The 14,257-nt window shown below is 44.3% G+C and overlaps 1 protein-coding gene across 3 annotated transcripts in view; it reads left to right on the top strand.

Annotated features, from left to right (window-relative positions):
* The window catches only part of PCBD2 (pterin-4 alpha-carbinolamine dehydratase 2), a 23,276-nt gene extending 10,207 nt beyond the window's left edge, over positions 1 to 13,069 (top strand). For 2 of the 3 annotated variants that reach the window (XM_017836068.1, XM_017836070.1), the window contains 2 exons: positions 9,694 to 9,774; positions 11,218 to 13,069. In XM_017836068.1, the coding sequence (XP_017691557.1) occupies positions 9,694 to 9,774; positions 11,218 to 11,313 (177 nt within the window). In that variant the 3' untranslated portion in view covers positions 11,314 to 13,069. Of the gene's footprint in view, positions 1 to 3,552; positions 3,665 to 9,693; positions 9,775 to 11,217 lie in introns of those variants that run through there. The other variant, XM_017836069.1, reaches the window with a different exon arrangement.
* The last annotated feature ends 1,188 nt before the right edge of the window (positions 13,070 to 14,257 follow it).

Here is a 14,257-nt window from a genome sequence, read left to right as displayed (position 1 = left end):
TTGTGGGGACATCTTCCCTTCTTCCTCTTCTCCCTGCCCTTTATTCCCTTAGTTTTGTTTGGCTGAGAGCAAAAAGTCGCTTTTGGACAAACTTCAGGTTGGTTGTGATGTCTTGGAGGGGTTTGTTTGGTGGGAGCCCCGTGCTGAGTCAGCACTGCACTGTTGGGTTTATTGCTAAGGGTGCTTTGTAGGAAAATGTTGTTTATTCCTAGGATCAGAGGGAAAAGTGCTGATTTCATGATCTACCGTGATATTTCTTGTGCTGTGATGAGAACAACAGTGGGCAGTTAAATACATGTCTGTGTATGACCAGGGGTGTCCCTGGTTGAGGGAATCTTTACTCCGTGATGCAGTGGATGGGTGCTTGTAGTGAGCAAAACACAAGCCCAGAATGTTGTGTTTGTGCACGGGTCTTGTAATGCCCAATCTAATAAAAAAACAGAGTTTTACGAAAGGTTTCCCTTTGTGGTGTGCTCATATGAATTTCTAAAAGAAATTGGATGTTCACTGGAGGACTCAGAATTTGCCTCCCCTCGTGAGCCCATCTCTCCACTTCCAGATGTACTAATGTACAAGTGGTGTGGGTTGCCCAGAGAAACTTTTGTGTTTTTGTAAAAGAAAACCAGCAAACAAAAAAACTGTGGAACTTCTCAAAATATTGCTCATTGGACATACTCTACCACTTAGGTGAGCCTTGTTCTCAACAATACATCTTAACTGTGGCTGCCTTTGTCCTTTTCTCCTTGACCTGCTCCTCCCATTCTTCCAAATACCAGAGACAGGAGATGAAGCTCAGGTCAAGGTGACCTGCAGGTCACAGAGGGAACAGTGGGCATGGCAAACCAGGCAAGGGACCTGACTGCATGGAGCTTCAAGGATGCTCTATGTTGTCTGGGAAGATACTTGGTCTCTCTTATTCTTTTTTTTCCCCAAGGATCCATCACTTCTAGACTTGAAATGATTGATTGCAAAATAATATTTGAATTTTAGGGTGCAATATAAATTAGCAGCCTGCCAGTGCTGGCCCAGGTAAGTCTCCTGCTGAGTTCACTGCCCCTGTGTATCATCTAAACTGTTCTACTATAGGAGGTGTCCAAACGTTAAGACCCATTCTGACAGCACAGTAGGACACCTTCAGCAGTTCAGTTTAGTGAAATAATCCCCTGACTGGATCTATAGTAAATCCTTAGTTTGCTTTGTTTCACATCTTCAGGTCTTTTTAGCTTCTGGCTTGGCCAAGAGGGTGATGGGAAGACCTCTCCAAATTCCCCAAGTCTCCATCGTGATTTCTCTGTTGCGTGTTTGAATCATTGAACTTGTCTTTAAAAAAACAAACTAAACCAAAAATGCTGACAGGACAGTGGAAGATGAAATGGTCATGAGACCAGCTTCTTCTTCTCTTAATCCATCATAAAGCAAAGCCTTTCTTACCACTCTTTGATGTGTTCTTAGGATCATAAAGGGCAAAGCTTTAGAGGATTATCAGAGGCAGGTTTGATTGCCCTTGGACACTCAGCAGAGAAGATCTTGGATATTAAACTGATAGTATGTGTATCATCTTGGCCAAAAGACCAGGGAGAATTTTGCCTGAGCGTTCCTGGTGTTATCAACAGCAGGGATGGCACGTGAACTTCTCTTTCATGTCTGCAGGATGAAATCATTCCTTTGCATGTGAGTAAAAAGAAACACTGGGGGAAATAGTGTAGTATTTTGTTCTGCTCCAGCCAGATCTGTTTCATCCAAAATGTGGTGTGATGAGATAAAGAACTTCTCTGTTCTTCTGCACCATACCTGCACTCAGAGTCAGAGGGTTTGAGCACCTTTGAGAAGTGGAGCATTCACTTAAACTAGTTCTGATTTGCTCTGGTTTCCAGCACCTTCATGTCATGGTCTGGCACCGTGAATCGAGGATGATTCAGGTGCCTGAATTCAGAGGGTTGGAACTGGGGACTCCCTGCACCTTGTTACTACTTTATTTTTATAGTGCTTTGTGTGATGGCTTTATTACAGTACAGCCAGGGGTTTGATTTGCTGGGCCAAACATTTGCTTTAACAAGTCAAATTATCATTGTTCTTTCAGTTGTGCAGCCAAGAGAGTTTATTATTTTAAGTGCCTGATTACTTTAGCAGGTGCTCAGTTAATGGGGGCTTCACTGTGTTATTTCATGTTTTTAGGTAGGGTGCAAAAAGCTCATTTTAAAAAGTCATGTTTCTTGAAATAGCCATTTTATTTGGTGTAAACCTCCTAAGTGCAACCTTTATATTCCATTTTTTAACACAAAGCATGCAATAATGGCTTGGGAGGTGCAGAGCCACATTTAGCTGATGACGTAGCTGGAGGATTTATTCCACGTCCTCGTTCAGTTCTGAAACCTGGGATTATTTCCCTCTTTTTTTTTTTTTTTAAATATCTACATTTTTAAATAAATAAGGTAATATTTATGAGTCTTTGTTTACCCAGAATGTTAAGCGACTGGGAAAAAAAGGGGAAAAAAACCTAATTTATTTTGAATATTCATACATGAAATGATACATCACAAATACCTTGTTCTGGGTTTGGTTGGAATTTAGGGTATCTACTTATTTTGCAGTAGTCTTTATGGACAACTATAATCGTATTTATCTACCTATAAGCAAATGAATGTATTTTGTAATATGGTTGTATTGACACTGAAACTTTTATCACTCCCAGGAAGAAGGTTTTATGCTGCCTTAAGACACCTCCATGTTCTGTCACTTCTGCTCCACCAAGTCTATAAATCTTTTTGGTGGAATAGGTGATTAATTTTGGTGTGAAGTCTGTTCATTGAATCACCAAGAATATTATCTGTGTTCTGTTCATGAAACCCAGGTGCAATCACTTACCGTAACAAAAAGGAGAATAGGAAAAAAGATCCTCAGCACCGAGGCTGCTGGAAAAGTCAGGATGTGATGAAGAAGGCAATAGGTGAAACATTTTGTATTATATTATCACCAGTGAGGGAAAAAAGGTCTAAATTCAGCAGTTATTAAAATCCTGATATAAACAGGCTTTAGCAAAGATCAAGTTGAGGTTTGTTGTGCAAATTGCACACAAGGGTTTTTCACACTCTTGGAACTCGAGAGGAAGAGCAGAGCAAAGCAAGGAGCAGGATTTGGGTGCAGCTTTAGTGCCCTCTGCCTTCCTCCCAGTCCCTTGCCCTGCCCTGAGCCGTGTCCCTCACCTGAGCAAAATGCTCCAGTTTGCTTTTTGGACCAGTTGAATCTCAGATGGGGCAAACGGCACTTGCACCTGCTTTGTGACTCTTAATGGCTTTCAGCTGAAAGAGGGTAGGTTTACATTGGATATTAGAAAGGAATCCTTCCCTGTGAGGGTGGGGAGGCCCTGGCACAGGTTGCCCAGAGAAGCTGTGGTTGCCCCATCCCTGGAAGTGTCCGAGGCCAGGCTGGACGGGGCTTGGAGCAACCAAAGGGCTCCAAGGCAGGGAGCCTTGAAAGATGGAGGCATTAGAACTAGATGTTCTTTAAGGTCTCTTCCAACCCAAACCATTCTGTGATTCTGTGATGTCATAGCTTAGGTCACTGCTGAGCTGGGAAGATGAAGCCTTGGACTCAGAGAGTTGTATCTCGAGCATCATCAGAGCTGTGTTGTGTCAAGAGCCACACTGGGTCTAGATGGTGCTGAGTGAGTGTAAACCTCCCTTTGCCACAAGCAGCGTGGGCTTTCCCTGGGCCAGCATTCCTGGAATTGCCTTCTGTCATCTCCTGCAGCTCTTGACATTGTACTGGTACCTGTGAGAGAACCGTCCCCGCTGAGGCAAGGCCGTGCCTCCCAGCTCTGCTCCTCTCTGCCTCCACTTACTCTTCATGTTCTTCAAATTGGGAAATCATATGACAATAAACAGAAATACCCTCAGTGAAGAGAGAAGGGGAAACTGTTGTTTATCTGGTCAGGTGGTTTAGATTAGCAGTGATGCTGGTCTGTATTATGTTACTTTAAATCATAGTGTCCCAACAGGACATAAATTATGAAGATTGTTACAGTATGTTTCATCCAATGTAAGATCAACAAATTGGAATAATTTTTTTAATAGGAAAATCAGTGCTTTGGCAAGGTTATTGTTGAAGAATTTAATTTAACTTGAGCTTTGCTTGCATTATTTCTTAATATATAAAAACTATTTGCATAATGTACGAAGTATAAACATTTTTAGAATCAAAGGCAAGAATGCCTTTTCCAAGATTACATAGAGTGGCAAACTACTTAGAATAGATCAGTGTTTGTGCTTTTGCTGTCAAAAATGTTTGATATAGAGCTGGCAAGCTGGTTTCTTCACGGACATAATTGTAAACAAGTGTTGGGAGACAGAAACAGCATTCTTTGGAGAACGTGGTGTAAAGGTTTGCACATTCACTGCTGCAGATCTAACACAGAGAGCAATGTTTACAGCCAGAATAGGAATATAAATAGGTAACTTTTTTTAGAGTGCAAAGCAGCATTACACTTCTGTGTAAATGAGGTGTTGCAGATAAGTACTGGGGATGAGAGTGATCAGCTCTGGATTTTTAAAGAATATTGTAAACACAGAAAAGCACAGACAATTCAGTTGGAAATGGGAACTGTGGGGGTTTTCACAGTTTCAGATTTTGCTATGAAGACAGAAATGGCATCTCAGTCCACACCAGTATGTCTGAGTATTCTTCTTCCATCCCATCCCTTCATGAGTATCCTTCAGAGTTCGGAGCACTGCTTTCCCCAGTCACGAGCGATGTTGGGGAATGGGAGGGTTGGCTCTGTTCACAGTATTTTACTGCTTGAGCTATTAAAGGGGAGAACACCAAATTTCTACCAGTGGTTTGTCAGGTGGTGTTCACCTTCAGACCCTGCTGGCTGCCTGTGACAGGATGGGGTGAGATGGAGGGAGTAGGGAGTTGCAGGCACAACGCCTGAACTGCCAGAGAGACGGGGACATGAGTAACCTGAGTTTAACTCTATTTTGGGACTTGGTTTAGTTGCATTTTTAATTACTGTCCCACTGTTTGTGGAATGATATTAAAAAGGGGGAGAGCAATGGGAAGATGTTCATCTGATTTACGTTGTGGATGAATCCAGACACAGCCAAAAAAGAAGAGGAAAATACCCAATGCCACGTGGATCCAGTGTCCCTGAGGATGGTTCAGGCAGAGTGATGATGCCAACAGGGAAGAATCCCAAAAGGGGCACATGGTTCTGGGAATGAATACCTGTTCTCCTGTGCTGCCATCACCTTCCTACATACTAGTTAGATTCCTCTTTTTTTGTGTGTTTTAACCATATTGTCAGTCTCAGATGAAGAGATGTGACAGATGATCAGATGATGAAGATGCTTTGTGAGATGATTTTTGCATATTCATATGATCAAAGTCTTTAGTAATGGAGTAAATAGAATTAAAATAAACTAATTAAAATAAACCCTGCTTTTTTCATGAGAGCACAACCCTTGTGACAAGCTAAACCTCCTCATTAAAGAGCTTTTTCCTTTTATCTGCTGGCCCATAGCTCACTGTTAGGTAATAATGTCAGCTGGATGTGTGAAAGCTTCTGCAGTTTGGGAGTGAACCTTAATTATTTAACTTTATTGTTCTAAGTGTCAAACTGATGAGGAGAACACGTGTTCCTGGGTGTTTTTTTACTCGGGTGAGTGGAGAGCAAACGTGTGAGGCGTGGTCATCTCCTGCATTAGAGTGTCACTGTAACTTGACTAATTCATTAATTTGCCACTGATAAATGGTGCAGATGCAGCCTGGGTGGGTGGGGAAGGGAAGACAGGTAGCCCTTACACTGCAGAAGGTCGAGGTTAATGCTACCTCCAGCATTATAATGACAGATGGGAGGCAGAAACCTTAATGTACTTGCGATTAGCACATGCTTTCCTTGGCTGGGCGTCCCAAGGATTTAAGAAGCCCGAGTGCACACTTCATTTTAAAACAAACAAATAAAAAGTGTGTGTGGTTATATCGTTGAGCCTTTCAGCTGTTTTTTCTTAAATATCTCCACTTCTGAGTCAAGTACTGTCAGCTGCTTCCTCCCGGAGATGCGCGGGGGTGATCCATCACGGGGGGCTCGCGGCGGGTGATGTATGAGCACGACACAGCGACCTGTGGGCCTTTGATGTGTAACTCATCAAGATAATGTTGGCAAGCATTGTACAAAAAACAGCATGTTTAAAAAGTATTAAGATGAATGGATTCCTTGCTTAAGGAGTGTGAAAGGAAGAATAATAGCAGATTAGCTCCGGGATCCCGCGGTTCTCCTGGAGCCGCACAGCGCGGAGGGGAGGATGGAATTTCATCTTTCCTCCCACTCCTGACAGCAAAGTGTCTGGCCCTGGTTTTCCCATTCTCAGGAAACAAGAGTCACATTAAGTCTTATTTTGTGATGGAGGATTTTATCACTTCCAAAAGCGGTTTGGCCAAACATTCTGAGGTAGCTGGATTTTTTTAAAGTTTGCTTTTGGGTTTTTTCCACTTCGTGGGGTTAACTTGTTCTTCTGAGAGTAGCCCTGATTTTTATCTCATGGAGACATATTATGGCTGGTAGTGTTTAACAAACATTTTAGATGTGATGTTACAACTAAAACAACATTATTTTTTAGTTCCTTCTGAAAGACACGAAGGGAAGAGATGTAGCAGTGCACCCAAGGCATCTTGTCCTTGCAGGATTGCTTCACTCCTTACTTCTTCTATTGCTCTTCATGGTTCATTTTAGGACTCTGCACTCTGCCATCATTTGGGTGATGTGATGTACTTATGTAGAATACCCTGTCTGGGTGCTGTTTTAGCCCAAATGTCCTAAAACGGTTAGTTTGAAAATGTCTGTCTCATATGCCTGTCACTGAAATACCAGAATACTTTAAAATATTAATACATCAAAATTTCTTTTTTGTGGCTTCTAGAAAATGCACATATCCTTTTTTTTCTCCTCTCTTTTTATTTTTGAAGGAAAAATCAGAAAAAGTTCCCATTAGGGGCAGAGGGGCTGCAGATCCCTGTTAATAATATAGTGAAAGTCAAGACTTTGTTGGGTCTCACTGTCATGAGTAAAGAGCTTGTCCCACTTTCATCAAGAAATGTGTGATGGTCTGATAAACTCTGCCCACCAGTGCAGTCTTGACAATGATCTTGCACTGCAGACTGCATAATAATTTTCATTATTTTTAATTAAAGTTGAAGAAGTGCAGACTCCTGCTCAAATTAGGGTTGGTTGTGTTGCCGGAATGCGGTAATTACTTTAATTGATCACAAGATAGTTTCCTTGATCACCAATTAGACCAAATTACCGATCAAGTTTCAAGACGTGAAGAAATGTCCAAACTGATTTTATGTAATAGTGTTTTCATATCTAATCAAATCTAAATATCTTTTCCTTCCAGAACCAGTTGTATTTTCCCAAAGAAAGGTTAAGGCTCTACAAATATAAAGGTGATTCATAAACAATAGCGTTCCAATTCATTTAATTAGCAAGGGAAGCATTTAGGACCTTAATGGAGATTGCATTGGTAGCTCATTTTCCCTAGCTCATTTTCTTAGTGGGAGATGCTTTTTGTGTGTAATTAAAATAAACTAAAATGCAAGGAGTAGGTTGCTGTGGGTGCAAGGAGGGAGAACGTCTCTGAGCAGAGCGGGGCACGAAGGCGGGCGGGCTTCGTCCTTCGCTGGGACACCAGACTGGGGCTGTCGTGGGCAGCTGGAGCAACAAGCAGCAGGATCTGTCCTGGGGAGGGTTCTCCATGCTGGAATTTATTCCTTTTCGTGAGTTGGACAGCCTCAAGCTGAGCAGTCTTGGTAGGATGAACAGTTTTGAGACCGATGTCCGTTTTATCCAGCCGGAGACTTCACTGACTGCGGGGAGCAGGTAGTGGAGTGGTGTGTTGGTGCATGGACTGGGAGGATTTGGTGGTCCACTGATGGGGAGGATTTGTCACCTGGAATCTGAAGGAAGGTCTACAGAGCAGATTAATTTTGCAGACTTGTTTGCTTGTGTAATTCTCTCTGTGAACCTTTGCTGGAGTGATGATTGCTGTCCCACAGCCAGTGACTGTTTGTGCAGTGCAACCTGGGTTTGTATCTGGCTGAGTTCCTGGGATGCACAGGCAGACCCCAGAAGAACATCCAAAATCTAGTAGGGGTTTTTATAGATTTATTCTTACTTTTTTCCTTGCTGTTTGCTTCTACAAAAGCAGTCTGGCTGCAGACACATCACTAATTTAAACTTCGGGGGGCATTCCTGTGTATAGATTGCTGTGTTGGAAATAGCATTGCTGTCAAGGCCATGGACCCTCTAAAACCCATTTAAATCAAGTATCATTCAGCACTATTAATGCAGAAGTTTTCCAAATCATTGCTAACATCTGATGCACAACTTGCAGCTTTCTGCCTCAAAGCATGCTGCTGAAACGTGGGCAAATTTTTAAAAGTAATTGTTCACTCCAAGTAAAACTAAACCGAGCGAGAGCTTCAAGGGAAGTTAGATTTTTCTGAATTTTGGTATGCTCCTGGGTCAAACTAAAAAAAAGCTTTTTAATTGCTGACAGTTTGGTGATTTCCAAATGACAAACCTCATTGGAGTGATTTTCTCTGATTATAACGTTTGCATTCATTTGACTGGCAAAGCGACCAACAAAGTCATACTTCATCCAGGCACCGATTCTTTTTCCTTTCCTTAAAGGTTTTTGTAATTTGTGAGAGGAAAAAAGACTTGAAACTATTATCAACCATTATATGTTATTCATGGACCACATGTTTGTTTGAAATGGCCATCGCTTGGTGGAATGCGGGCTATATACATTCTCTTCCATAAATTAGCACTAAAAAACTACCTAAATCAGGTAGGGGTTTGTGGAGCTTGTTGTATTATAATCTGAACCAGACTGTGATGTGGATGTTCCTCCAGCTTTGCATCTTAATTCAGGTCCTGAACCCCATGGATGGAGCTTGGTATGAACAAAGCTCGCTGCTGAGAGGCGTCCTGCTCACGCTCCCGGGCCCTTTGGGCCCCACTGCATAATTGCATTCTTGATTTACATGGACATTCTAATTTTCTTTATAATGCAGTGATTTGCTGTTAAGTATTTTGGCAAGGGCCTGTTATTATTTTCTTTTTGAGCCTGTGATAAAACCTGTGTCCTGGGGGAGTGTGCCGTGCAGAACGTAAGGGCAGAGGATTGGAAAGCCTATTTTAACTCATTTTAAGGGAAAATATTTCTCATAAAGCAGAGGGGCAAACCCACCTGCTGCCTTTTTCTCCCCAGTAAAATAAATAGCAAAATAGTTAGGCAGAAGGATGTGTTTCTGGTAGCAGTGTTGGGAATACTGTGGCACAATGCTTAATTAGAAATGGCGCGTTTCTAAAATGCAGTAAGGGAGAGGGGGTTGGGGTGGATACTGAAAATCCCTGTTGGATGCTGAAGGTAAAATCAGTGCTCTTCTGCAATAGCTTTGAGTCCTGGAGTGAATGACACTGAGCAGAGTGATTTACCAGGGTCTGCAGGGCATGATTTCAGCAGTTTTGGGGAACGCACCGGTGGCATGAGAAGCTGAAATGCTCCGTTAACACTGAGGTGCTGCCTCTGTGGCATCTCGAGGGGTTTTTGAGATTTTGGGTGAATCTTGCCAATCTGCAGCCAGTCCTGGCAGGTAGAAGAGTATTTTCCTCTTTGTTCTCTCTTTCCCTAGGCTTTTGGATTCATGACCCGGGTTGCTCTACAAGCAGAGAAGATGAATCACCACCCAGAATGGTTCAACGTCTACAGCAAGGTAACCTGTTCACCAGCCCTAGTTACTCACATGGCAGGTTAAGGAGACCAAACCACTGGTCCATTCTCTCTGCCTTGTTTGTAGCTTGTCTACAAGATACAGGAATGAGAAGTGTCATTATAAAGAGAGTTGAGATTTTAAAGAGATGCTGAGATTTGCAGTGGTGGGGAATGGAGAATGAAGCTCTTTGCACCTTCTGCCAACTGTATGGTTTGGGCCTGTGGCTTCACCTCTCTGGGCTGAGATCTAAAAATAAAATAGAAGCCTTTAAGCTCTTATTTAGCCAACCTGAATAAATCACTCTTTTGAAACTACTCACCAGCTCTCCTTCCTTTCTGTGCAGCAGGTCGGGAGCTCAGTGGTGTAGGGTAGCAGACTGTTGGTGTGTTGGTACCTAAATGGGAGCCTGGCAGTCTCAGTTTAGGTGTGATTTTTTAAAAATTTTAGGCTCCTATGTCTGAACATAGCAGCTTATAAAATTTGTTTATAATATTACCTAACTGATGGTGGTCTCATATTTACAAGGGTCACAGGGATTACTGCAGCCCTCGAATGAAAGGTGCTGTGTGAAGGGGGAAATTATTGCTCTCCCTTTGGTTTTATTTTCTAATACTTCTCATTGCATTGTATCACTTTGTTTGTTGTAGCATTTGGTGAATATATGGCAATCCCCCTAAAAATATACTAAAAGAAAAGAAAGGACATGTGGATGAGCAGCCTGCAGCAGGACATCCCACCTCTCCACACAGCTGAGGCTCCCAGCACAGGCTCTTCCTCATCAGCCCCTCAGGTTTAAGGGACATTAAATGGTCACTGGACAAAGTCGTGATCACCAACTCTTCATGATTTTCATGGCTTTCTAGAATAATCAGAATATGTCTTTTTTTTCCTCTTCTGTCTTCCAAAAGTCTCAGTCAAAGGCAAGACAAAGTAATGCCCAACTTGGCATCTGGCTCAGTCTAGACAGACCCACGAGGCAGCCACGTCACAGCAGTGTGCACTGGTCTGGTTCTTGTTTTTTTAATTAACCTGCAACAAGCTTAAAAATTTCTTCACCTTCAGGGTGCTGGTTTTTAACAAAACACATGAGCCCCTGACCCAGCCCTTGCAACTTGGTCACTGGCCCAGGTTCTTCATGGAACCGATCCGTGGAATTTGTTGTAAAGACCGAGTGATTTAATCGGACACCTCTTCTTGGACGAAGCCCAGGAATGCAAAGCCTGTGTTATTCTGTGAAGGGGCTCATTTTGGTGAGATTCCAGGCTCTGTTAAACCTCCTCACCTACAGCATCTTCTGGTTTGCCTGAGCAGGGAAGGTCCCGCTCTGTCCTTGCCAGGAGTGAAACCAGTTCACTGTGGAGACACACAGCATTCCCAGTGAACTCTGCATGCATGTCAGAGATCAAGATGACTTTGTAACCCCTTTCTTTTGCTTTTTGACAGGTTCAGATAACTCTGATTTCCCATGACTGCGGTGGGCTGAGCAAGAGAGACGTGAAGCTGGCTCAGTTTATTGACAAAGCTGCTGCCTCAGTTTAACCAAGGTGTAAATTGCTCTAATGCAGTGTCCGCCCATATTTTTTGTTTAAATGGTGTCCCTCTTTACTTGTAACCCTGATTTCACAAACCCCTTGAGACAAGATATTCTGTAAAAAGAGTGGCTTAGCTTTGCTGACCTTTAAGACCTTAGTCTTGAGACCCTTCTGGATGCCTGTGCTTGTCCTTTCCCATTGCTGGCTCTGCAGGAGGATGCAGCAGATAAACCAGCAATAAATAAGTTTTGAACATATAAATAAGTAAGTTTAGTAACTAAACCAAGATGGAATGAAATTGGGAGCCCACCCACGTGTGTCAGTGTTCCCCAAGCCTAGAGGAGCTTGTGGCAGCTGCCATGTGATCTTACCCCATGCCTGGCCACTTCCCTCCTATAGATTTGTACCTCTCTGCACTTCACACAGGGTAAGAGCAGCTCAGTCAGGTCAGTCCCCTCTGGCTTGGTTTGGGCTGGGAGGAACCTTAAAGCTCATCTTATTCCACCACCTCCATGGGCAGGGACACCTTCCACTAGACCAGGTTGCTCCAAGCCCTGTCCAACCTGGCCTTGGACACTTCCAGGTGCAGGATTGGATCTTGCAGTTGCCGAAAACCTCAGCTCTGGAACAGCAAATACAAAAAAAAATCACGGTGAGCTCCCACCACTCACATCAGTAAATGAAGCCTGCTTGGCTTAAGTGCTTGGCCAGGTCAGTGCTCAGCACCTTGCAGGATTGAGCCATTATTTGTGTTGTAATGCTCCAGTACCTGCAGGATCAGGCCGGGGTAGCTTGGCTGGGTGCCCGGAGCCCCGACCAGAGCTGCCGGCGGTGAAGGAAGCGGCATTAGCAGGATTCTTGCTAAGCTGGGCTCAACTGAACCTGTGCTCACCCTTCCCTTTTTTTTTTTCTGTAGCTACAATTACTCATTGCAAACGTTGTGGCGGGAGCTGCGGATCCCACTGTCAAGGTTTAAAACCATTCCTTCCGCGGTTTCCAAGTCTTTGTTTTTATCCCGTGATCCTCACCCAGATTCCCAGTGCCGGCAGGGAGATTTCACCCTGCTCCAGGCTCCCAGGAGGGCCTCTCTCCCTGCAGTCCCGCTGCTGAGTGTCCCCAGCGTGCTCTGTCATGCCTTGGGAGCAGCTCCGGGCTCGGAGCTCCCGGGAGATTGACACCTCCGAAATGCCAGAGCGCATTGCTGGGATGACACCGGCGGCACAGCCACCAGCTACTGAGAGCTGGGGCGGGAGTGCCAAACCCTATATCGGGGGGATGTGCGAGGTGTGTGGTCTCTCGGGTATTTTGGGCTGCAAAATGCCACGAGCTGCCACCCAAGCGCTCGCGTCGATAAAATAAGAAAGGTATTTTTTGTAAATCCTCGGCGAGCGCCACTGTCATGTGCTAATTAGTTGCAGGAAGCGAGATGTTGGGGTTTGTTGTCAGAAGCCCTACTTGGGATATCGAGTTAATACCTAAAAAGAACCCAAATTCAGGCTGCGTGCTCAGATGTCCTTCTCTCACAAGTGCCTTCCCCCAGTGGAGTGGAGGATTTCCCCGATATGGTTTGAAAATGGTCACTGTTGTGAGGAGTGAATAAAACTAAAACAAACAACCAGGCTGTGATGTCTCCTGTCACTGGTGGGGAAGTGAAATGAGCTTCACCCAAAGTTTTGACAGCGTCTCTAATGAACTGTGAAAAGCCTGCTGTTAGGAACTGATATATAACTGTGTGTGCGTTGAATAAAACCAATAAAATCAAATTCCTCTTTTGTAATTTGTTTCTTTATTATTGTACATATGTGACAAAGCTGTTTAGTTTGGAGATAAATTTAAGATAAATAATATTTGGTTGCTGGGAGGTCTTTGGTTTAGAATATTGATATTTATTTACATACTCTGAGGAAAAAAAATCCCCATCAACTGATTCAGCTCGGAGAGCTGCACTGTCTGGCTATGGCACAGAGCTGTCCTGGGGGTGTTGACAATCCTGATCTGCAAAGAGGCAAAAATACTCAGGAAAGGGAGGGATGGCTTTGAAATGCTCAAAGTTCTATCATCAGTGCTTGTTTAGCCATAATTTCAGCCATAATTTAGTAATTTTTTGTTAACTTCTGGGGCATCCCACAGACCTGCAAGTGAGGTGAGCATTGCTGTGTAGTACTAGGGAATAAACAGCTTCCACTTTCTTTTCCAGTGAGTGCTGACTTGGGAGGCACTCTCACAGTGAAATCCTGGCTCTGCAGATGCCATAAAGAGGACCTTTCCTTATACAAGCACCTTTTATTTTGGGGCTGGTTTGGTTTTTAGACAGGTTTCCCATCATATCTGAAGTGCAGCCCCAAAGTGCACTGAACTTCACTTCCCACCCTGTCTTGGCAGCATCCCCAACTTTCTGCAGAGCTGGGCAGAGGAGTCCTGTGATGCTGGGGAGCCCTGACCCACCTTCTTGTAGCTCCCTAAATCCACGGCAGGCAGCTCCCAGGCACTCCATGCTCCCACCTCTCCCCAGCTCCTCCCCACCTGTATGTGTGCGGCCAGCGCGGGGTGCCGGGGGCCATGGGGAGGGGAGGCACAGCCCCCCTGGCTGAGCTGGAACTTCACAGCAAATTTAGACGGCAAGGATTTAGTGACAGGTGCTGGATTTGGGCCAGGAAATTCAGCCTAAGGCTCCTCTTGTGAAGAGCATCATCAGCCCAGCTCTGAGCCGATGCAGCCGGTGTGCAGGGGTCGGGTCCTTCCCAGGTGATGGCATTGCTGGAGCTGTGCTGCTCTGGGATGTTACAGCCCGAGCAGCTGCCCAAAATACAGCTTCCTCTGCTGTGCTGGCTTCTCCTCAGGGTCAGCCTGGTACCTGCTCCCCGTGAGCCCACAAAGTTGCACCCCGAGGCAGCACGTTGCTGCTCCTGCAAACTAATCACTAGTCACAGCTTCAGCTCACGGCTGCCAGC

The sequence above is a fragment of the Lepidothrix coronata genome, unplaced genomic scaffold (genome assembly GCF_001604755.1).
Source record: "Lepidothrix coronata isolate B3197 unplaced genomic scaffold, Lepidothrix_coronata-1.0 Scaffold269, whole genome shotgun sequence".
NCBI classification, from domain to species: domain Eukaryota; kingdom Metazoa; phylum Chordata; class Aves; order Passeriformes; family Pipridae; genus Lepidothrix; species Lepidothrix coronata.
This window is presented reverse-complemented; position numbering and strand designations above follow the sequence as displayed.